This window comes from Bombyx mori, chromosome 24 (genome assembly GCF_030269925.1).
Source record: "Bombyx mori chromosome 24, ASM3026992v2".
Classification (NCBI taxonomy): domain Eukaryota; kingdom Metazoa; phylum Arthropoda; class Insecta; order Lepidoptera; family Bombycidae; genus Bombyx; species Bombyx mori.
This window is the reverse complement of record NC_085130.1, coordinates 8,851,575-8,878,000: the sequence shown is the minus strand read 5'-3', so window position 1 is coordinate 8,878,000 and position 26,426 is coordinate 8,851,575. Positions and strand designations below refer to the sequence as shown.

General features: G+C 38.4%; 1 protein-coding gene across 2 annotated transcripts in view; it reads left to right on the top strand.

Moving 5' to 3' along the window:
* Window positions 1-26,426, top strand: part of LOC101737333 (hemicentin-1) — a 421,872-nt gene that overhangs the window by 371,869 nt on the left and 23,577 nt on the right. For both annotated transcript variants that reach the window (XM_062675692.1, XM_062675691.1), the window contains exons 8-15: window positions 18,732-18,749; window positions 21,215-21,365; window positions 21,468-21,579; window positions 22,554-22,735; window positions 23,330-23,512; window positions 24,078-24,218; window positions 24,517-24,625; window positions 25,706-25,863. In XM_062675692.1, the coding sequence (XP_062531676.1) occupies window positions 18,732-18,749; window positions 21,215-21,365; window positions 21,468-21,579; window positions 22,554-22,735; window positions 23,330-23,512; window positions 24,078-24,218; window positions 24,517-24,625; window positions 25,706-25,863 (1,054 nt within the window). The remainder of the gene's footprint in view (window positions 1-18,731; window positions 18,750-21,214; window positions 21,366-21,467; window positions 21,580-22,553; window positions 22,736-23,329; window positions 23,513-24,077; window positions 24,219-24,516; window positions 24,626-25,705; window positions 25,864-26,426) is intronic.

Genomic DNA, 26,426 nt, shown 5'->3' with positions numbered 1-26,426 from the left:
ACATGGCATGAAATGAAATGAAATGAAATGAAATGACATGAGATGATATGAAGTATAAGCTCAGTAAAATTGTGGTTATTAACTGAGACTTTTGCAGTGGACTTTTTGGAGGATCACGAGAAGTTACTTTTAGCGGCTTTGTTTCATTTTCCCACATTTGTACACTTTCACAGATACTAAACAGTTAATAAAACCACCGTTATTACACATTTAAACCTGAAGAAACACTAAATAGATTAAACAAAACAAATCACACCACTTCACTCCTCGCGTTCCCGCCAAAAAGTCTTCTGATAGCTATTTGACGAGCACACCTTAACCTTGTTGCTGCGGAACATACTGAATGAGTCCCTCGATCAAAGTTAATTATACGAATCAGCGGACTGCGAGTCTGGTACTATATTTCGTAGACACGTCACGTTACTCTGTTCAATGGGAGCTAGTCTATACTAATATTATAAAGAGGAAAGATTTGTTTGTTTGTTTGTATTGAATAGGCTCCGAAACTACTGAACCTATTTGAAAAATTCTTTCACTCTTTGAAAGCTACACTATTCCAGAGTGACATAGGCTATAATCATTTTGAAAAAAATTTGGGTTCCTTACTAAAACTCCAATAATGTAACCCAAGGTGTAAGGTAAAAACATTGCCTAAAATACTATTTACATCGCGTGCCCTGCAAAAAATATTGATGGTAGAATAAAATAATGTACTACGACTTTGTAGAACACGTTATTATTTACAAAAAGTGTTGCGACAGCATATGTCTAACTATTATAATTATGCCGCAATCAGTGATCTTTTATTTAAAAAAATAAAACAACGTCAAATATCGTTGAAATTTTTTTTAAAGACCCGAGCGTAGCCAAAGCCGGCCGCTAGTTCTGAGAATAAAGGGATATTGCCACAAATCATGCGTGCTATGTAGGTGGTAGTGGTAATGGCGGCAGCGCACCAGATAACGCAGCATGGGTAGATCTCCCGTGAGGAGAACCGACAGTCTGCTAAAGACTTTAGGGGCTCCGAAGAGAATCCCTGCTGCTTTTTAATCTTTAATTTGTTGAAATCTAATACGCCATAATAAACACTATCGATAGATTGATCTGATCTTTACTGCACAAGGATGTAGTATTATAATCACAGAATACATGTACTCTAATGAGATTATAATAGTATTTTTTGTAACAGTAGTTCAAGGTACTTACTGCTTATTGCCACAGACTAATTTTTTTTTGTCAGAAGTCATCGTGGCCTGTAGGATAAGACGTCCAGTGCATTGGTATGCAGCGATGCATCGGTGCTCGAATCCCGCTGGCAAATACCAATTTTTCTAATGGGATACGTACTTAACAAATGTTCACGATTGACTTTCTGTAACTTGTGAAGGACCTCTTGTGAGTCCGCACGGGTAGCTACCACTGCCCTACCTATTTCTGCAGTGAAGCCTCCTCCTGCCGTGAAGCGACCTCTTTGTCGATTTCGACGAGTACGGTTACCGGGGTCACTAGCCTGCTCCTAGTGTTAGAGCTGAGGGCGTCTAATGCAAAGGTTATTGTATCTAATGGATCCGTAAGGACATGTCTAGGTCTATCGAAAAGTAACGCATTAAGCAGTTTTAAAAGATAGAACCACCGAACCGTATTCTTCGGGAAACCTCACCCATTACACCAGCGGGCCACGAGTTGGACCGGGCCTGTCCTGGTGGTAGGACCTCTTGTGAGTCCGCGCGGGTGGGTACCACCACCCTGCCTATTTCTGCCGTGAAGCAGTAATGCGTTTCGGTTAGAAGGGTGGGGCAGCCGTTGTAACTATACTTGAGACCTTAGAACTTGTATCTCAAGGTGGGTGGCGCATTTACGTTGTGGATGTCTATGGGCTCCAGTAACCACTTAACACCAGGTGGGCTGTGAGCTCGTCCACCCATCTAAGCAATAAAAAAAAAAAAAAAAAGAGTTATTCCCGAACCACTTCTAAAGGGTTGACTCATAAAATAATTAACTTTACTCTCAAGTCGAAATTTGATTACGCGAGCTCCTAATTCCTTAAACATTTAAATTCGGTTAAAGTATTTTACATTCAGCGAAATTCCGTAATCGAATCAGCTCATAATTAAATGAGAATTCAATTATTATTGTTACGCCGGTAAGAGTAACGCCATCTATAGCCGAATAGTCGAACGAATATCGAAGGATCCAGAATGCTAGAGAATTACAACGCCATCTATTGACAAATAGCGGAAACGACGACTAGAGCTGTGTGGAACATTCTAGATAATTCTAGGGATGCGATAACGACTATAAAAGCTATGTAGGGATAGCACGCAGTCAGTCAGCAATCGGAACTACTCGGAGCGAAACAGCGAAAGGATCACCTGAAGCGAAGCGGAACAAGCGAATTGAGTGTTTTAAGGTGTTTGTGAAGTGTTTAAGTGCTTTAAGTGTTGAATACAATTTTTAAGTTGTACTTTGGTGAAATTTTATTCATCCCGAACCCCAGCGCGTAGCATTATTTTCCACCTAACCTGTGTTACAAACGGCTGAACTGAAGCTAAGCAACTAGCGGGACTCATATGGAACGCAATAGGTGAAATGAAAGCTAAACTTACATTTTCAAAGCTCGCAAAAGTTTAAAACGTATCAAAAAAAGATTCACGAAATGTAAAGTAAGCGCTTTGGATAAAAGCTACCGTGAGCTTTCAATAAAAACTGCACAAATTACTGTTAAAATGAAGGAAAGCTTTTGTTGTCCCTACGATGAGATCAAATTAGTTGTAGGGATGGGAGTAGACGCTTTATCGATGTCGAATATTTTTTTTTATGGGTTAAAGACGACGAACTTTTTATTTATTGCTTAGGTGGGTGGACGAACTCACAGCCCACCTAGTGTTACGTGGTTACTGGAGCCCATAAACATCTACAACGTAAATGCGCCACCCACCTTGAGATACAAGTTCTAAGGTCTTAGTATAGTTACAACGGCTATCCCACTCTTCAAACCGAAACGCATTACTGCTTCACGGCAGAAATAGGCGGGGTAGTGATACCTACCCGTGCGGACTCACAAGAAGTCCTACCACCTTTATACGAGTATCACTTATTATTGCTGTGTGGCTCTTTTTCTAATCTAAATCTACAGATGAGGCTACAGAGTAAGAAAGACAGTAGTAGAAAGATTCAATAGGTTCAGTAAAAAAGCCTTAAACCTCTTTCTTCAGTACAAAAGGTATGACTAGAAAATAGACTGATGTCGAACCATGTTAGGGTACATCAAACTATTCTACTAACTAAGCTGCTAACTCGCTAAGAAATAAAGCTGTCATTGGATCATGTTGAAACAACAGTCAAAGAGGTCGCTCGTCAAATGAGTTTCTCTGGTAGCCATATAGACCAGAAAAAGACAGTAGTACGGAAATTTCTTCACCCGAAACAGAGAGACCCACTTTTTAAAACTATCGATATAAACCGTGTGGAATGGACATCACTAATCGCTAACGGCGTATAGTTTACACAAACACGAGAGCGATTCCTTTAACAGAGAACATCTTAGGTACAGCCCGTTATTTCTTTACTGGACTCTGCTGATTGTGGGACTACAATTCATAAGATTTTAGAGGTTTTGGCGCGTGCACACGGACAAAGTAAGCGCTTTGAAATATTACTACTATAACGCTAACAGTAGTTTCATCTTAACTAATTTAAAATGTATTGTGCTCGAATTATTCCGCGTTATCTTCTTTAATATCTATATATTAATACGTGAAGCAAAAACTTTGTATCACTTTTTACGAAAATTGCGCGGACGGAGGAGTATGAAATTTTCCACACTTATAGAGAATATAGAGAAGAAGTGCACAATGCTAATATTTTTATAAAACAATGCATAAAAGATACATTAAATCAGTAAAGAAAACATTAAACACACTACATACCATTGTATTTGACGCACACACGCATGCATACTATTTATTGTCAAACTTTTGTTCTTGACGTGTGTTGTCAAATTGAGAATAGATTAAATATTGTTTGTCTTCATTAATATTTTTTTATAGTTTAGCCTTGGCGAAATTTGTGATTATAGAAGTATAAAATACAATCATAATAGTGTACAAACTTACAATTCCAATTAATTATAGTCGAATTTCGACTACTACGAGACCTCTAGTAATATAAATTACGTATCACGTTGTTTATCCGCGATGGACACCTAAACTACTGAACCTATTTTAACTTTTTTTTTTTTAAATATGTGCTTTGTTCCAACTTATGCCATAGTATGGTTTTTATTTTGATTAATGGTCGCAACATTTATTAATTAACAATAAAATGATCTCTTATGTTGATTATTGTTATTAATTGTAAGTTTCATAAGTCTAAAACAGATGGCGCCTTAAATCAGTTTTTACAGACAATTGTACATTGTAATACTCTCTGACATTAATATCTCATAGATGGCGCTGTGTTAAAAATACCAACGTATCACATAAGCTACAATTTAATGGCATAAACACCACGTGTTGCTGAGGCTAAAGTATATTTATTTATCATTAATTGACCATGATCTCGGAGTGTTCGTTTGTGCAATACACTAACCCTCATGCAAACAACCGTGAATGAAGTGTACCATAATAAGTTCGCAGGTTACCGAATGACCGTGGGTTGTTGCGAAACCTCCAGTTTTAATTTCTTTATACCTCGTATAGAACTAAAATTAATATTTTTATAATAAGGAACTTCGTTCCTATCCGGTGTCCCACGACACCACATTTATTTATTTTTTGTTTCGTATAAAATTGATAATGTTACTATTTAATTACAAAGTGGAGCTTTGTGTTAAAAAATAGACTGCTTGTTTCAGCTTTAATTTATGGGGTAGGGATTAAACTGCTATAGCTTATACCAAGCTCCCGTGATCTTTTGTGTATAGAATGAAGAAAATGGCTCGTTTCACGTTTTTTCACAGCGATAAGTACCTCGGAGCGGGGCATTAGAATGCCCATTTGATACGTCACAGTCGCACTGAGCGTAGGGGTGACGACTTCAGATAAATAATTTATTCCTTCTGAAATCTAATTGGCTTGATCAACCTTCAACTTGAACATGTTTGTTGCTGTGAACTAACACACACACACACACACACACACCCACCCACACACACACACACCCACCCACCCACACACACACACACACACACACACACACACACACACACACACAAACACACACACACAAACACACACACACACATGTGTCAAAGTTTTGATGATCGAGCCATAATGATACCAACGGATACTTTAATTCTATTGTAGGTAGACTGGTTTACGATTGTCATGACATATTATAATCCTACACGGGTAGGTACCGCCATACTGCCATACTGCCAACTATACTGGCATTCAATATCTCCTACCGTCAGTATTAAAATAAGGACTAAGCTACTAACGGAACTTAAGTAGGAAAAGATATTGAGATACTCTTGTTGGATACATCTTATAAACAAGCAGAAGGAATGAAGGAATCATATAGGACTCCAGAGCCGCACACTCAAATCTGATCACATTTTTTTAGAATGAAAGAATGTAACACGTTCTGAAAAAGTAGAAATTCTTCCGAATTCTACACTGATCTTCTTCTTCTTGCTTCGGTTTCCTCAATACTAAAGGTCGTGACCACCTCCTCGCAACAAGAGTTAATTACGGACCATTCCAAGCCATTTGCCTCTATCTGCCGCCGAGTGTAGAGCATCGTGAACTGTGGTGTCGAGGGTAGTGTGGATCTGGTCAGTCCAACGTGTCGGGCCTCTACCTCGTGGTCTTCTTCCGTTCACCTTGCCAGTCACCATTAGCTTCTTTCATTCTTCACATATCTAAATTATCATGATATTTTAATCAGCATTGATGAATGGTTACAATATGTATCCCACACTAATAAAACCCGGTCACCATCCATGGTAACAATGATTTTTGGGACTACTCACGCACCACTTGCCGTTACGTTGATCGTGCTGTGACAGAAACCTTACGTGCAGTCCTCGCAACAAATAAAGTGAATATCATTTTTTATAAATAAAAAAAGGATTGTGTGGTTTTATGAAACCACGTTAAAAGTGAAACTTTTTTTCACATTATAGGCATTTAACTCTGACAAACAACATTTACATTAAGCACTGACAAAAACAAAAAACAAAATAGCGTGGAGCACTGGCACAAATGGGTAATAGTCTCTAAAAAAAACATGCCACACCGACATAAGATCTCTCCTCGAGCTTAGGATCGACTGATTCGCGAGCAACCACGTCAGTCCTCCAGGACCTCGCTGGAATATTTGCGACTACCACCAAGATCTGCACCGACGGTGGCTCCAAGCGGGCTCACGCCCAGACCCCTCTGCGTTCTCCAACGCGCACGTTCTACTCATAACGGCTTAATGATACCGAAAAAATATTAGCATCACACGTGCCAATAACGGTAGTGTATAGACAAAACGTTTCAGCGCCATCCGTTTTCAGGGCTGGCTGAATATCATCACAGCCGGCTCAATGGCTTGCGAGACACAGAGGTCAAACAGTATAAAAAACAGAGAATTTTGGTTGTTCAAAAAATTTACTGATAACTAAGGTTTATTTCGAGAGTGCTATGTTATCTGCTTGTAGTGTCGATGTGTTACCAGCTACAGTTACGACAAATGCTACTTTTCGCTGCAGAAAAGCGAGCTTAGGGCGGAAATGCTATCCCTTAGATTATCCCTTTAAATAAAAAAGCGTAACTGGTCAATGTCAAGTTAGAGCCCGCATGGGTAAGTACCACCACCCTGTCTATTGTCGTCGTTGCGTTTCGGTTTGAAGGTCGAGGTAGCCGTTGTACTGTTAAAACTGAGACCTGAACTCAGATCTTAAGTTGGGTGGCGGTTTTTACGTTGTTGATGTCTACGGGCTCGACCACACATAATAGAAAAAAATATATATTACCACCAAAATAATTCACCACGAAACCATTTGTATTGTACCAAAGTGTATTTTTTTCAATAATCTCTAACTAACAAATGAGAGCTTTTGTGTACAACAAAGAAGAGCTTAACCAATTCGGGAGTTTACTTCCAGCTAACCAATAGCTGAGAAAAATGCGTTGAGTATGAGGGGAGAATTGAATTAAATTAGATTGATTAAAATAATGATCGAATACATTTAGTAACTATCATATCTATTATGTACTTGGAAAACCATTTACTCTTTTTATTTTGCTCCTGTTGGCAGACGAGCATACGGCCCACCTGATGGTGAGTGGTTACCGTCGCCCATGGATTCCAGCAATCCCAGGGGCAGAGCCAAGCTGCCTACCGTTAAGTATTCTCCACAAGCCTCGTTTGCAAAATTCTTGACGTATTCTTCTTTTTAGTGCTGGACCTTGATGTAGGAGCTTAGTAATACCGTGGTGTGGTAGTTTCCCCCCAGCGGTGACCGAAAAGAATCATGCGAAATCCAAGCAACCCTAGATTTAATTCTCCGAGCACGATTTATATCTTTTAGCGATGAATAGGCGAGCCTTATTTGTGTTTTTATAGCTTTTATTATGAGGCCGTAACGATGTTAATTAAATAAACATTTAGATTATTTTTTTCATGAAATAATGAAAAAAATATTTGCACAAATATACCTACAGATACTTTCATACTAACGGCTTCTCAGCTCACACGTCTTGAAGAGATAAAACTAAAATGAAAATTTTCAAGGCGTTTGGTTTGGTACATACTGTACATACTGTACATACTTGTATATAGAGAAAATGTTAAAAAACATATAATATCTATATATATAAAAGAAAGTCGTGTTAGTTACACTATTTATAACTCAAGAACGACTGAACTGATTTGGCTGAAAATTGTTGGGGTGGTAGCTTAGAACCAGAAGAAGGACATAGGATACTTTTCATCACGTTCCCGTGGGACGTGGCATACAACGTGGTATAACAAAACGCAACTGATATGGATTAACAAAATGCAACTGACAGCTAAACGTAATGTAGTCTATGGTTAATTAAAGTAGAATTTTGAAGTTGGCCGGTTGTTGTGTTTGTTTAGAGTTTCTATTAGCTTATTGCGCCGAGATAGGTAATCATTACCAGAAAGCCATGCCGCGATCAACACGATCCAATCTTTCCCGACGAAGCCGTAATGCAACTAGGGTTCGAAACATTGCGAGTGAAAGGACTGAAGAAGAACAAGAAAATATAATAATAACAACTAAAATACATGGCCAATAAAGTGTTATTTAAATACTTGCTTTTTTTTATTTACATTAATTATCCAAATGAAAAATTGACCTTGATAAAATCAAAAGTATGCTCATTTATTGCCTCTAAGGCGGAACAAAGTTCGCCGGGTCACCTAGTATTTAATAAGATTGCAATATGCAATGTGGTCGTAGCCTAAAGGATAAGACGTCCGGTGCATTGGTATCTAGCGATGCACCGGTGTTCGAATTTCGCAGGCGGGTACCAATTTTTCTAATGAAATACGTACTTGACAAATGCTTACGACTGACTTCCAAGGTGAAGGAATAAAATCGTGTAATAGAAATCAAACCCGCAAAGTTATAATTTACGTAATGACTGGTAGTAGAACATGTAGTGAGTCCGCGCGGGTAGGTACCATCGCCTTGCCTATTTCTGCCGTGAATCAGTAATGCGTTTCGGTTTGAAGAGTGGGGCAGCCGTTGTAACTATACTTGAGACCTTAGAACTCATACCTCAAGGTGGGTGGCAGCATTTACGTTGTAGATGTCTATAGGCTCCTGTAACCACTAAACATCAGGTGGACTGTGAGCTCGTCCACCCATCTAAGCAATAAAAAAGTACATATTAATATTTTTCATACTTCATAAGAGACATGATTTATGACAAGCTTTCCAAAAAAAGATCTTCATCGACAGTGTTGGAAATAAAACAAAAAAAAATCAGGGCCCAATTAAGTTCCGGAATTGCAGGAGCAATTAGAGAACAGTAGGTATTGTTTTACCGTTTTCTAGGCTGTATGCAAACCAACTATTATTTGGAAGTGCTTTTATGGCGCAACGAACATATTTTCGTACCGTTTTTATAGTCTATGTTTATGGTTTCAACGATAAAGAATGAAGTCTTACATATATATATATATTATTTAATATATAAGTTTTCTGTATGCAAAAGTAAACTATTTATTTTATATATTTATTAAAATCTTATTAATTATACAAGTTTTAAAAAAAAGATGGGTGTCGTGGGACGCCGGATAGGAACGAAGTTCCTTATTATAAAAATATAAATTTTAAGTTCTATCGAGGTATAAAGAAAATAATTATTCGGGTATACATTTTTTATTATGATTTTTTTATTGATAAAAATAAAATAAAAACTACTTTACAAAGTTAACAATTTTATTTTATTAACAATGATTTCTAACAAATATATAATAATAATATACAAAGAAACAGCTATTTATATAAATAATAATAATAACCGTCATCACGTAGACTATACATTAGACACTGTATAGCCATCATACTAAGACTATACATAAATAATAAAAATCTTACGTTACGGACATTTTTTCCCGGTTAAGACACCCCTCTGCATTGTTCCATAAGGAACTTCGTTCCATAAGATTCGATTTACCATTTTTTTAAAACACTATATAAAATGATTGTTTTAATTTGTCCTTTTGTGCCTTGACGAGGCTCTCGTCACGAGGAATGGTGATATCAGCTAACACGGCTTGAGGCGCAAACTGTCCTATTATCACAATATGAGGCTTAGTGGCAATTAAAAATCTCCTATCCGTGATAATAAATCGGTCCCAGTCAAGGTTGAGTTTGCTTATGTGTTATTTTGTACTGGTGGTAGGATCTCTTGTGGGTCCGCATGGGTAGGCACCACCACCCTGCCTATTTCTGCCGTGAAGCAGTAATACGTTTCGGTTTGAAGGGTGGGGCAGCCGTTGTAACTATACTGAGACCTTAGAACTCATGTATCAAAGTGGGTAGCGGCGTTTACGTTATAGATGTCTATAGGCTCCGGCAACCACTTAACATTAGATGGGCCTTGAGATCGTCCACCCATCTAAGCAATAAAAAAAATGTACGAGTATAAGGTATTATTAAGATTAAATAAGGTACACCAGACGCAACAATTATTTATTTTTTGATAATCCTACGCCTTCAAAGAGTGTTCATTGGATCCCAAAGAGGCGGCGTCACAAGCGTGCAGACTCTGCTTTTTAATCAGTGCTGAAGATAAGAAGGCGCTCATCTAGATATATTTTTGCGAAGTTTCATTAAAAACCATCTAATATTTTATTTATTGATCCCTGGCCCATTTCTGCGCGGTCATGTGGTTTTTATTTTTGGAACGAACTTCCTTATGGGACGATGCGGAGGGGTACCCTAACCGGGAAAAAACGTCCGTAACGTAAGATTTTTATTAGTAATGCACACAGTGTACGACTTAACTTTGTAATAACGTACAAATTAGTAATGCACACAGTGTACGACTTAACTTTGTAATAACGTAAAAATAAATTACATATTTTTTTATCATTCATTGACCACGATCTCAGAGCGTTCGTTTCCGCAATACACTAACTCTTATGTAAGCAACCGTGAATGAAGTGTACCACAATAAGTTCGCACGTTACCGAATGACCGTGGGTTGTTGCGAAACCTCCAATTTTATTTTCTTTACACCTCGAATAGAACTTAAAATTAATATTTTTATAATAAGGAACTTCGTTCCTATCCAGTGTCCCACGACACCGCACATCTTTTTTTTTATTGCATATATGGAAGAACGAGCTCACAGCCCACCTGGTGTTAAGTGGTTACTCGATCTCATAGACATCTACAACGTAAATGCGCCACCCACCTTGAGATATGAGTTCTAAGGTCTCAGTATAGTTACAACGGCTGCCCCACCCTTCAAACCGAAACGCATTACTGCTTCACGGCAGAAATAGGCAGGGTGGTGACACCTGCATGCAGTTTGAAAAGTGAGGACATGATGTTGAGTGATGACTACCGTTTTATAGCACATTTGAGACTCGAACCTCAAATTTCAAAGCGTGCAGCGGTATACGCGCGTGACTCGGATACGAAATCCTGGAAACTGACGTCGCGTATCTGTATTGCCTTTGTAGGCAGACGAGCATACGGCCCACCTGATGGTAAGTGGTTACCGTTTCTCATGGACGTCAGCAATGCCAGGGGCAGAGCCCAGCCGCTGCCTACCGCCTAATACTCTCCACGAGCCTCGTTTGAAGAAGGACATGTCATAGCGCGCTAATAATTCTTAACGCCTATAACTAAAGCGAACCACAATATTATATCGAGGTAATATTAAAAGCAACGTATACGTGTCCAAGAACATCAATCGTGGTTCAAATTTATATAATTAAAGGCACGGCACCACTCGTAAAGTTGAATTTTACGAGGGCACCCACTGAATTAAACATTCTGGAAACGTCTGAATTGTCATAATAATGTTGCGTCAAACTTTTTCGATGTCCATATTTACGGTGACTACTTACAATCAGGTGTTCCGTAAACTAGCCTGCCTATATGATGACGACAAAAAAACCACGACCACTATTATTGTCTCATCGAGTGCATCGATTTTGGATGCCTAGTAGGAGCAATGAAAAGATATTTTGTGCAAAGTTTTATTTGGTTAATTTCGTATCTTATTTATCTGACACAACATTAATCTTTATATCAACGTTAATTTCCATGGTGGAATGAGGTCGATGCAATTTTTCATCTTGTCACGACACGCCTCAGAGACGTGGATCAGTGAGAAATTACGTTAGATAACATTATACGGATGAGCTTTATTATGTCGAAAATGAGCTTTAAAGCATAAGTTTAAGCTTTTAGTATCGATTTTCTGTTACGGAAATGCACGGTAAGTCGAGCTTAGTGTCAATCGTTTTGCTGAAGCACCGTCGTGTGGGCATTTTTAATGGCATTCATAAATTATGGCTGAATCAATATCAATCTTCATTTAATTTTAGTAAAAGTGAAAAACCTACTACCCTCGAAAATTTAATTAACTATTTATAAGCATTGTAAAAGTGATCGAGCTTCTAGGCTGAACGAAAAATTTTAAAAGCTCTTAAACGTTACAAAAGCTCCGCACTGACCATAGCCTATCGTAAGGTTACGTCGTAAAAGGGTGGACGAAGCTAATGTTTTATGAATTTCACATGAGCTTTAAGCACAAAGGTTTAGGAATGACAAGTTCTTCTCAACGACGTGATGCTTTATTTACCCTGGATGAGCAAATGAAAATGTGAATATGTAAGTGGGTGACCCAAAGTGGATGTTGGTATTTACGTTGTAGATGTCTATGGGCTCCAGTAACCACTTAACACCAGGTGGGCCGTGAGCTCGTCGACACATCTACGCCATAGAAAAAAACATAATAATTTACGGTTTTATGAGTATTGACGAATGCTCACAAATCTGATTCTTGTTTCATCCAGTGTTCAATTCAATAATTTAGTTTTTTTTTATTGCTTAGATGGGTGGACGAGTTCACAGCCCACCTGGTGCTAAGTGCTTACTGGAGCCCATAGACATCTACGACGTAAATGCGCCATCCACCTTGAGATATAAGTTCTAAGGTCTCAGTATAGTTACAACGGCTGCCCCACCCTTCAAACCGAAACACATTACTGCTTCACGGCAGAAATAGGCGAGGTGGTGGTACCTACCCGTGCGGACTGACAAGAGGTCCTACCACCAGTTGAAGACTGTTAGCATATTCTCTCAGTTTGAGTCCGTGAGCTCACCTACCAGTCACAACGTAGTTGGGAAAGTTCCTTAGGCTATCAGCAAATAAGTAGGGGAAAGAAACCAATCTGATCCTGTTAACCATGATCTGACATTTTCACTTCAATTAGTAATTATTTGTTCCGAAACCATTTTTTTATAAATAAAAAAAATATACGTTTTTTAAAACCAACTTGAAAGTGAAGTAACGAAAAAGAAAGTTAAGAAAAAAAGAATTGAAATTCGCAGCCCAACTAAAGTAATCCGATTACGTTGTAGTGCTGTACGGTTTATCGATAAAATTAATTATGTCGAGTTATCGATAGATTTTCACAGAGCTGTCCCTATTTTCTGGTTTCTTGATGTCAGTTACATGCAGACGTAATGTGGTTTTCCTAGCTCGTACCACGATAGTAATAATTATTAAGTGCATCCAAATTTTGTATTGTAAAAATCGAACTGTTTACCTTCGGAGATGAAGTATATAACTCTAAAAGTAATTTTTTTTTTACCTACCTATGCTGATAGCCTTGAGAGGCTATTTCAGCTTCACCCTAACGTGTGTAGGTGAGCTCACGGGACTTAAACCGGAGTGTTGCTAACACTGACCCCAGCAAGAGCAGTGCTTCGCAGAACCACCAGATCGGAAACGCAATTCACTGAGTTGAGTTATTGAGTTATTCATCTATTTGTCGCGCACGTACTTAATCCAAATTTAGGACTTATATGGTTTTCTCATGGATACCATTATCAGAACTGCACTAAATTGAAATGGAACCACACGTGAAGCGTCAGGAAGCGTAACAAACATTAAAAAAAACATACAGTCGAATTGAGAACCTCCTCCTTGTTTGAAATCGGTTAAAAAGAAAATATTATGTTTTAGTATACACGACTATAGCATGCGTGAATCAAAGACGTGTTTAAAGTAAAATCTTCGTTCCAACCCTTTGCCTACTTAAAATTGGAAGATATATATAAGCAAGTCTGTAAGTCTCTGGCTCCCATGGCACAGGACTACAAGGAATCATAGTTTGTGGCTAGACGACCAGTTTATTTTTGCCCCGGGTATTATTCTCCTAATTCATTTAAGACCAATGCGAGATCACAGCTTACACAACTTCAGATGACTTTCAGCTAAGTGAAAAAAGCGAAAACATTAACATCGGCAAATCTATATATTAATACGTGACGCAAAAACTTTTTTACGAAAATTGCGTGGGCGGAGGAGTATGAAATTTTCCGCACTTATAGAGAATATAGAGAAGAAGTGCACAATGCTAATATTTTTTTTTAAATAATGCATAAAAGATACATTAAATCAATAAAGAAAACATTACACACACTACATACCATGTATTTGACGCACACACGCATGCATACTATTTATTGTCAAACTTTTGTTCTTGACGTCTGTGGTCAAATTGAGAATAGAATAAATATTGTTTGTCTTTATTAATATTTTTTTATAGTTTAGCCTTGGCGAAATTTGTGATTATAGAAGTATAAAATACAATCATAATGGTGTACAAACTTACAATTCCAATTAATTATAATCGAATTTCGATTACTGCGGGACCTCTAGTATATAGTAATTCCACACTCTAATTACGCAAATAGCGCTTAAACCAAATCATTACTTAAACATACTTGGTTTAATCGCAAACTGTGGTCAAATTATTAACTGTGGCCGTGCGCGGACACTTTGATGATTGACCGCACTCGTTATAATAATGAGCTGTTTACATAGATAATTACTTATCATCGTATATTAGACTATTTTGTTGCACTGTACAATTGTTTTTTTGCAACTGAAGTTAAAGAATTGAAGTTACTGATGGTACGACCTCTTGTGAATCCACGCGGGTAGGTAACACCACCCTGCCTATTTCTGCCGTGAAGCAGTAATGCGTTTCGGTTTGAAGGGTGGGGCAGCCGTTGTAACTAAACTTGAGACCTTAGAACTTATATCTCAAGGTGGGTGGCGCATTTACGTCGTAGATGTCTATGGGCTCCAGTAACCACTTAACACCAGGTGGGCTGTGAGCTCGTCCACCCATCTAAACAATAAATAAATAAATAAAAATAAAGGCAATCGTTATAAGCAATCGACTTTCCGATATTCCAATTTTATCGATAATACATCGATATTATATTACATAATATCTCGATGCGATAATACCACCTCACTAGCGAGTGGAATTCCGACTAATTAAACGTTTAAAAGGACGCGAAATGAAGGGAAAATCCTCCTTTAAGCCATGTTACATTTCAAGATGTCTGTTTGGGGAGTTAATGAAAAAATATGCTATAAAATGACATTTTTAAATTGCATTCCAAATACGCCTTCATTGTAACATGTACATGTAGGTATTTTTATCGCAATGCCCGCATACTTTACAACACTTTACACTTTTTGTAGTCGTCGTGGCCTAACGGATAAGACGTCCGGTGCATTCGTGTTGAAGCGATGCACCTGTGTTCGAATCCCGCAGGCGAGTACCAATTTTTCTAATGAAATACGTACTCAACAAATGTTCACGATTGACTTCCACGGTGAAGGAATAACATCATGTAATAAAAATGAAACCTGCAAAATTCTAATTTGCGTAATTACTGGTGGTAGGACCTCTTGTGAGTCCGCGCGGGTGGGTACCACCACCCTGCCTATTTCTGCCGTGAAGCAGTAATGCGTTTCGGTTTGAAGGGCGGGACAGCCGTTGTAACTATGCTTGAGACCTTAGAACTTGTATCTCAAGGTGGGTGGCGCATTTACGTTGTGGATGTCTATGGGCTCCAGTAACCACTTAACACCAGGTGGGCTGTGAGCTCGTCCACCCATCTAAACAATAAAAAAAATCAGAGAACGAAGGTACAAAGATAAATAAATAATAAATAAGCAACTGGGAACAAATCACACACGGTCTTTCGGTCCCAAATTAGGATTCCCTGTGTTATGAGTATCAGAGACTGATAAACATACTTATATCCATATATTAATACGTAAAGCAAAAACTTTGTACCCGTTTTTACGAAAATTGCGCGGACGGTGGAGTATGAAATTTCCCACACTTATAGAGAATATCAAGAAGGAGTGCAGAATGTTAATATTTTTTAAAATTATGCATAAAAAATACATTAAATCAATAAAAAAACACATTACAGACACTACCGTGTATTTGATACACACACGTATGCATACTACCTATTTGTTTATTGTCAAACTTTTCTTATTCCTTATAGTCTGTGGTCAAATTGAAAATAGATTAAATATTATTTATTTTATATTATATGTTATTTATATTTATTTGTCTTTATTAATATTTACCTAAAGTGTAGTCTTGGCGAAATCTGTGATTACAAAAATATATGTCTTTGACAATAGAATCACAATAGTGTGCAAAGTTATAGTTTTAATTAACTATAGACGCATAACGACTACCAGGGAACCATTAGTACGTTTAAATATTAACATAAGAGACACCCAGCCAAAGAGCAAACAAAACCTTTCATCACTCGAATGTTTGTCCGATGTGGGAATCAAACCCACAACCCTCGGCACAACAGTCTGCAGTCAGCCACTGCACCACAGAATCAGTCACACAGGGAAGACATACTTTATTTTCAAAACAGATAAGATACTATTTGTACTTGTTTCGAACGATTTATCTATGCTGGAGTTCAAATTAAATTCAAATTCAAGGGTTTTTCAAAAGAAACGCGAGCATTTTTCGCGCTTTCCTCAATGCAACGTTGGAGGTACCAACATCGAACCCTTCAGGTGCTACTAACGATACAGCTTATGACTAGCTACCACCATTCGGCCATTTTTGCCGCGAAGCGAAGGGAAGAACAAATCAAAGTCTCATCACAAAAGATACTTCAATTTCATGTCCAAAATGACTTTCGCTAGGTCATGTCTAATGGCTGCAGTAATCACTTAGCACCAGATTTGCAATGAGTTATTTTATCCATCGAGTACAACAAAAAAATCCTTCTCCTCCAATCGATCGCTCACTGAGCTTCTCGCCAGATCTTCTCAGTGGCTAGGGATTCCGATCCGGTGGTAAATTCTGCGAAGCACTGCTCTTGCTAGGGCTAATGTTAGCAAATCCCCTCAGGTTGAGCCCGTGAGCTCACCCACCCGTCCGCGTGTAGTTGGAATAGCCTCTTAGGCGACAAGCGAATAAGTACGGAAAAAAATTGTACCTTTCCGTGTGATCTGTATCCACTTATGTCAGTAAGTGGCATAACAAAAAAATACATATCCATGCACATCATTTTTGTGACTTGAACTTTGAGTATAAATAAGCAAGCTATGTATGCAAGTATGTATACTCTAAGGACTTGAAGAACAATCGAGGGCCAACAAAACTCTTCATTGTTGATTTAATGAAAACTACTTTTACAGTTTAACCTTGTACAGGATGTGTGGCCATGACCACGGAAACTGTAAAGTATCAGATATAATAATAATATACTGCCAATAAATAAACATGAGATATAATCGGTAAACGGCCGTCTGGTGTAGTGGTAAGTGACATGGTCACTAAACAAGGGGTCGCGGGTTCGAATCCCGCCAAGGGAGGATATTTGTATGATAAATATAAAATGTCTTTTCCAGGGTTATGGATGTATATTAAATATATGTATGTGTATAATAAAAATCTTACATTTATTTCCGTTATCCGATACCTGTAACACAAGTTCTTTACGAACTTAGCACGGGACCAGTTAAAGTGGCGTGATTGTTAGTAAATAAAAAAAATAAAAAAAAATCGTAATAAATGTTGTTTTAATTGTGTTTACGTCTCGCGAAATCCAAATAGAATACAATATTGAATATTTTTGGCTGAAACGTTTCTCCCGGAATATGTAGGCGTGAAGCTATCAAATTCCATCATAGATGTAAAAACAGCCGTGATTAAATGCTTCGAGTATAATACTTACAAATGATTTACAGTACTTCGCTTCCAAAAACGATTTTGAAAGCCAGTGTTACATTTTTTTCAGATAGACTGAACTTTTAAATCTATTTCTTCTACAAACTCCGAACTTTATCTTGAGATAAATATAATAAATAAATATTTACTAGAGGTCCCGCAGTAGTCGAAATTCGACTATAATTAATTGGAATTGTAAGTTTGTACACTATTATGATTGTATTTTATAATCACAAATTTCGCCAAGACTACACTATAAAAAATATTAACAAAGACAAACAATATTTAATCTCAATTTGACCACAGACGTCAAGAACAAAAGTTTGACAATAAATAGTATGCATGCGTGTGTGCGTTAAATACATGGAATGTAGTGTGTGTAATGTTTTCTTTATTGATTTTATGCATCTTTTATGCATTATTCAAAAAAAAAATTAGCATTGTGCACTTCTTCTCTATATTCTCTATAAGTGTGTAAAATTTCATACTCCTCCGTCCGCGCAATTTTCGTAAAAAGGGATACAAAGTTTTTGCTTCACGTATTAATATATAGATTAACAATCACTCCACGTTAACTTGTCCCGTGCTAAGATCGTAAAGAACTTGTTACAAGTACCAGATAACGGAAATAAATATGAGATTTTTATTATACACAAACATATATTTAATATACATCCATAACCCTAGGAAAGACATTTATATTTATCATAAAAATATCTTCCCTTGGCGGGTTTCGAACACGCGACCCCCTTGTGTAGTGACCATGTCACTTACCACTACACCAGACGGCCGTTAAATAATATATTATATTAAATCATTTCATCTGTAGTTTCCCTCCTAAAGTATTTTAATGAATGTTTGAGTTCTCATATTTACAATATACGATAATATCCGCAATTTAAACATGAGTGGCTCAGCATACAAAACCCTAATGTGGCCGTATTCTGTAAACTAATTGATTTTGCTTTCTCTTTGTTTCATGTTGGAATGAGCAGCAGCGGCAAATCGAAATGGTAAGTGGTGATATATTTTCTTTTATCTACTTTCTCATATGAGGCGACCCTTATCGAAGGATGAAGACTGCAGTGGAAAAGGGAACGAGATCTCTTGTGTCTCTGTGTCTGATCTCTACATAGTTGCCTTTTACCCTGGATCTTCCCATGCGTGTTGTATTCAAATACTTCAATTTTCTAGTTACGTATTTATGCTAAGCTTGCAAAACCAATAATACAATAATGGTACGTCTCTATGCATGCAGACGCGAACACATGATTTTTCGTATATTATATTATGTATTATACAAAATAATTAATTCATATTTGAACAAACACGCTTAAGAATCATGTCAAGAAAATCTTCAATGAATAACTAATTTATACGGATGTACAATGCAAAGTACCACGGACCGGCAGAAACATGAGATATAATTACTGGAAGAGCTTAACAAATCTATACTAATATAAAAATCTACAGTGGTTTTTAACGGATGTTCCGTTATAACTACTGAACCATGCATCCGATTGACTTGAAACTTGGTATCCATGTAGAAAGTGCATAGGCTAATATTTATATGAGTGTTGGACTCCCTACACCAGTTGCGGGGGTGCTAATAATCTTTGTGGGGCCAGAAATAATAATGTTAATTTTAAATGCCTAGCGAAGCGGACGGGTACAGCTATTAAATTTATATTATTATTAATGATTTTCCATTACCTAAGTTCTAGAATAGAGTGGTGTTGATAGTGAGAATTTTGACGTACTAAGCTATTTAAAATGCAATGCCTATTTCATTGAAAATACCAAACAAATAGGCAGTAACTCCAAAGTGTATACGCCAATTCTCTACCACACACCACTGCACAGTCGGGAAATCAACCCACACGAAATAATGGTGGAGGAACTACATACGTTCCCATATCATCTATCATTATGTGTTAGCGATAATTATATTGCAATGATGCTACACGTCAGTCTCGCGATTGTCGGGCTGTCGATATCACGTTAGGTTGTAATCCGAATATACTTTAATCACTTACCTGAACACGTGTCTGATTAATCCTGGCCCGATATTTAGACAGAATGACTTACAGAATATTTGGTGGTTGGATTACTAAAAACTACCAGCCCCCTTTAGGAATCTTAAGTCCTGTGTTTAGTTGATTGACATGGGGCTTTAGAACGTCAACTCTGATATACCTTATCTACCGCCTCAACACCTAGGCTGAAGACCGGTGATTTCCACCTAACCCAAAGTCTCATATTCGTCAACAAAATTATTCCATTTTATTACCAATGGCACTTTCCATTTAATTTATCTCCTTGTAACGTCTTGAGACAAAGAGGATCTGATAATTCAGAGATGCCAAATCCCTGTTCCGGAAGAAATTAAAAATATATAACGATGACCTCAAAGCTTACAAAGCGCTAAACGAATGAACTTGAAAGCTGATTCTTGATTTCTGCTCACGTGCTTAGTTCTCTAGTGCCTCTGTTATTAAATCATTAGTAATGATCTTTGCAATATTAAATTTTACAGCATTATGACCTACTATTTGTGGTAATAAATTCGGTATTTAGAGATATGCAATATAATTTAAATTCCTCACAAACTAGAACGTACTGCTTAATTCAGAGGCAGCCAGGATGTGGTAGAAAATTGTTCCTTGCAAAGATTTCTGTTGTTCTAAGGTTACTAGAATGCAATAGCGGTATTACGAATCTATCAATCGGATTGGATGTCGTGTTTTTGCCATTGAAATCTACGTTAAATAACCTTGTTCGGGTGAAAATAAACTGTATCATAATTGAATATTATAATTGCTTATCAATAATGTGGTTTGTTATTTGTTGTTCGTATTCACGCGATATTATATATACTACGAACGTAATATAAAAGTCAATCACACCAATTCCACAATCTCTATAATGTGTACAATCTCTATATATAAAAATGAATTGCTGTTCGTTAGTCTCGCTAAAACTCGAGAACGGCTGGACCGATTCGGCTAATTTTGGTCTTGAATCATTTGTGGAAGTCCAGAGAAGGTTTAAAAGGTAGATAAATATAAAAATGTTCCGAATTAAATAGAAATAACAATTTTGTTTTTCCTTTGACGTGTCCCCCATCGGATTCCTTTTGTTTCTTTTTTAAGTTTATTTTATACAAAAGTTTAGGTCTTTTATTTATCGATTGAGGCACTACGAAGTCTGCCGGGTCAGCCAGTATTAAAATATAACCAAAAGTAAAGAAAACGACGGTAAGCACTAGCAGATACGAATTAAAACTAAAATTATGTTTTTACAATAAACTTGAATCGACGCGCGCGAATCTCGTAGGATGACGTCACGGGACACCTGCGCGTTCGGGAATCCCGATCGCATCCGACGACACCCGAATGCGACCCAGTGCTGCACGCTACAATAATAAACCACATTCGTCTAACTCTAGTAGAATATGTAAGCTTATTTTCTTTTGCAGACTGATACGACTTTCAAAACGATTTCCAATCTAACGATCGAAGCAACGCGCTTTGAAAACGGCCAGAAGTTTCACTGCGAGGCTGCCAATGAGGTCACCATCGAGACAAAGGATCATCCCATGCACGCCACCAGAGAACTAGAAATTTGGTGTAAGTCATCCACGCAGTCCTATCACTATCAGTTCCTCTCCAGCACACAGGGCTAACACTCAGATGTAGGTGGTGTCACTAATGAGTTAACTGTTATTTCAGATCCGCCGATAGTTCGTGTTGAACCGAAAAACATCACAGTGATCGAAGGCTCAAAACTGCTCCTCAAATGTGAATACGAAAGCAACCCTTCATCTCTAAGCGCCGTATTTTGGTAAGATCTTTTGCTAGCACCTCCAATAACTCAACCAAGCTCAGAGCTAAGTCACTATTTATTAGAGCCCATTGCATCGCAACGTAAATGACTCAAGAGTCATAAATTAGGAGGGTCATTGAAATATTGGTATCCCGCCCTTCGAACCCTAACTTCCTAACTTCAAATATAATCTGTAACTGCTTCGTTATAGAACTATCCAGCATGACGGCAGTGAATCATACGGGTCTAAGGTCATGCTCTATCTTCTGATGCAACTACATATTAACACATCGACTAAATTGAACATTTTGCACCAATAATCTTTTAATACAACATAGGAAACTGCTGCGATGACCTTAAGTTTTTTTTTAATTTTTTTATTGCTTAGATGGATAGACGAGCTCACAGCCTACCTTGTGTTAAGTGGTTACTGGAGCTCATAGACATATACAACGTAAATGCGCCACCCATTTTGAGATATAAGTTCTAAGATCTCAGTATAGTTACAACGGCTGCCCTACCCTTCAAACCGAAACGCATCTCTGCTTCACGGCAGAAATAGGCAGGGTGGTGGTACCTGCCCGCGCGGACTCACAATAGGTCCTACCACCAGTAATTACGGAAATTATCATTTTGTAGGTTTCATTTTTATTACAAGATCCTAATCCTTCACCGTGGAAGTCAATCGTGAACATTTGTTAAGCGCGTATACCATTAGAAAAATTGGTACCCATCTGCAGGATTCGAACACCGGTGCATCGCTAAATACGAATGCACCGGACGTCTTATCCTTTAGGCCACGACGACTTTATCAATGATTGCTACATGTTAATTTTGGACTATTGTGAATAGCTACAGTTGGATTCTTCACTCGTATTCTGAACTTAAACATACCACCAGTAATAAAAGAAACTTAAAGAAACCACCAGTTTAAGAGAAATCTTCAAAAGAGGTTTCATACTTAACCAGCCAGCCTTGATCTTCAATTCCAGGTTCCGGGATGGCGAACGAGTCAACGTGAATGACACAGCACACTACCAAGGGGGCACCACGGATCAGCACTCGCTCATCATCATGAACGCCAGAGGAGTCGACATGGGAAACTATACTTGCCTGCTGACGAATTCTGTTGGAAACGGCACCAGCGAGGACAACATCGTCGTCAACGTGCTTTGTGAGTGGCTCAGCTTTTATGTGCTCAGCTTTTGGGTGGTCACAAACGACTTGCAAGGATCAGGTAGTAAAAGCCAAGCCAAAAACGTGATGCGTTTGAGTAACTACTGCATCGATGGTAAGGCATAATTTATGGATACCGATGTGCAATGCTTAGTGGTGGTAGGACCTCTTGTGAGGACCACCACATGATTTCGGTTTGAAAGGTGGAGCAGCCGTTATAACTATACTGGAGACCTTAGAACTTATATCTCAAGGTGGGTGGCGCATTTACGTTGTAGATGTCTATAGGCTCCAGTAACCATTTAACATCAGGTGGGCTGTGAGCTCGTCCACCCATCTAAGCAATTAAATATTTAAAAAATCCAATTTGAAGCGGTATTATCTTGGAGCTCATACTTCAAGCATCTTTTATCTGTGAACTCCTCTGCTCATTTTTGATAAAAAAAAATTATTGCCCTTGTAGGCAGACGAGCATACGGCCCACCTGATGGTGAGTGGTACCCGTCGCCCATGGACTTCAGCAATGCCAGGGGCAGAGCCAAGCCGCTGCATACCTAGCATTCAAAATCTTATTTTCGTATATTTTTTTTAGACAAACCCCAAGTTCGCCTAACCATGAGCTCTCCAAGTCCTATCTTAGAGACTGACCACAAGAATGTGACTCTGACATGCGAGGTAGTCTCCGGGAACCCACCGACGCTGGACGAAGTAATTTGGTACCTGGATGGGGAAGTGTTGAAGCATCTTCCTGACTGTAATGGAACTGATGGAGATGGTATTTTTTTTTTTTTTATTGTGACTAAAATATTGATCTATACTAATAATATAAAGAGGAAAGATTTGTTTGTTTGTATTGAATAGGCTCCGAAACTAATGAACCGATTTGAAAAATTCTTTCACTGTTTGGAAGCTACACTATTCCTAAGTGACATAGGCTATAATCTTTTTTGAAAAAAATTAGGGATCCTTACTAAAACTCCAATAAGGTGTAAAAAAAATTCCTAAAATATTCTTTACATCGCGTGCCCTGCGAAAACCATTGATGATAGAATAAAATAATGTACTACGACTTTGTAGAACACATTATTAATTACAAAAAGTGTCGCGACAGCATATGTCTAACTATTATACTTATGCCGCAATAAGTGTTCTTTTATTAAAAAAAAAAAAAACAACGTTAAACATCGTTGCAATTTTTGTTAAAGACCCGAGCGGAGCCGGAGCGGGCCACTGGTTTTATACATTTTTCTACTCACGATTGTATTCTCTGCGAGTGGCGCTATTATTCAATTCCAAAAGAAACATCATCAAAGATTATTTACTTTACCACGCATCCACAGAGAACCTTTGCAACGAGGTGGATCCATCGATGCTGCTTCTACAGGACACCACCAAGAGTTTCCATGGGAATTACTCGTGTAAGGGCAAGAACTTCGCCGGCTGGGGAGACGTCAGCGAAAAGACCGAGCTGGTGGTCAATTGTAAGTCGCTCATCCGATTTCAAAATGAAGAGTTCCAATTTATTAGCTTGATATCGATTTAGTAATGGAATAGATTTGCTTAAACACTGCTAATGACAAAAGTGAATTGACCTGAAGAAACTTGTCCTGTTTCTATTACAAAGTAACGAATTTCTCAGAAAAACGTGCTCATTTCCTTACTCTACATGAAACTTACGGGTTTAAGTGCTAAAACTTCGGATGAAGATAAAGGCCCTATCATACAAAGTCCGTTAAGACATTGTAGCTAATATTTGAGACCATCGGTTACAATCCTCAGATCCACCGGGGCCAGCAAAACTGACATATTCACCGTGGCGCGTCATCAAAGGCAAGAGTCTGGTACTGAGTTGCAGCATTGAAGAAAAAGGAAGACCAGAGGCCAACAGGTAACCGTACAACCGTTTTTGTTAGCATTTATATGGGCCATTTATATGGGCCTGGTCAAAGGACTTTTTTTTTATTGCCTAGATGAGGGGACGATCTTACAGCCCACTTGGTGTTCCCACCTCATCTTCGACGTAAATGCGCCACACACCTTGAGATATAAGTTCTAAGGTTTCAAATATAGTTACATAGGTCTACCGTCCTATATAGAAAGTATTTAGATATGAATAATTATACTGTGGCGAACAGAAAGACGCTAGAAGCTAGACCTATGTTCCCACCCTTCGAACCGGAACGTAAAACTTTATAGTTTAATGGCAAGATAGTTTTAGTGATCACAATTCGTAGGTCAGTATGTCTGAATCGAGTGGCACCCATTTCTCAATATCGCAGATCGAATCTCGCCGCCGGTCACTTTCCATAAGCAAGTCTCAATATTTCAATACCGGTATGTACCTCTCCTACCATCGGCCACTTTGCGTAAAGTGCAAGGCTCGGTATTGCAATATGTACTTCTCTTACCCTTCAATGGGAAACGAAGGAAACAGCAGGACTGAGTTCGATGAAATCAGGAAATCTTTACATAAACGAATGTTTTATTTATTTATTGTCCTTGTAGGCAGACAAGCACACGGCCCACCTGATGGTTACCGTCGCCCATGGACTTCAGCAATGACAAGGGCAGAGCCAAGCCGCTGCCTACCAATAGCATGTAGCAATAGAATGTAGCAAGTTGTCTCCTTAATTTGGTAGCGACCGGATTTGGTAGTCGGTCAGCCAAGCGAGCCGGGATTGACAATATTTTTCTTTTTCTATACTTTATCCCACTAGGAGGGGTCGACACAGCTAATTTTTTTCTTCCATTCTCTTCTATCAGCCGTCATCTCAACACTCACTCCAGTCTTTCTCTCATGTCGTCATTAACACACTCCATTCATGTCTTCTTCGGTCGACCTCTTCCCCCTGTACTTTGCATTACCATTTCCATTCATCTCCTATTCACATGCATTAATAAATAAACTAGCTATTATATAAAAGATCAATTAATATTTTTAATGTACCTCAAATTTCGTCTGTCTTAGGTTTAAATGGCATCGAGGCGGTAGACTGATCACCGATATCGTGTCCCAGAACTGGACCATAGACCCGGTCACGTTGGATAATAGAACGAACTATTCCTGCCGCGGCGTCAGCATCGGCGGCATGGGGGAGCCAGCCACGACCTTTGTGGATGTCCTTGGTAATCTTTCTGCTTAAATTGGGAAAGTTCAACGTCTGTGTGGTATTAAGTAGCTTTTTTGTTATTTATTTTTTTATTGCTTAATTGGATGAACAAGCTCACAGCCCACCCGGTGTTAAGTGGTTACTGGAGCCCATAGACATCTACAACGTAAATGCGCCACCCACCTTGAGATAAGTTCCAAGGTCTCAGTATAGTTACAACGGCTGCCCCGCCCTTCAAACCGAAAGGCATTACTGCTTCACGGCAGAAATAGGCAGGATGGTGGTACCTACCCGTGCGGACTCACAAGAGGTCCTACCACCAGTAATAAAACGCAACGCGCCAAACAACTCGACAAAGTTTGCCACTCAAGTCATCATCATCATCATAAGACATTCAGTGCACTCATATGTAGCGATGCATCAGTGTTCAAATCCCGCCGGCAGATACCAATTTATCCAATGACATACGTACTTAACAAATGTTCGCGATTGACTTCCACGGTAAAGGAATAATAACATCGTGCAATAAAAATCGAATCCGCAAAATTATAATTTGCGTAATTACCGGTAGTAGGACGT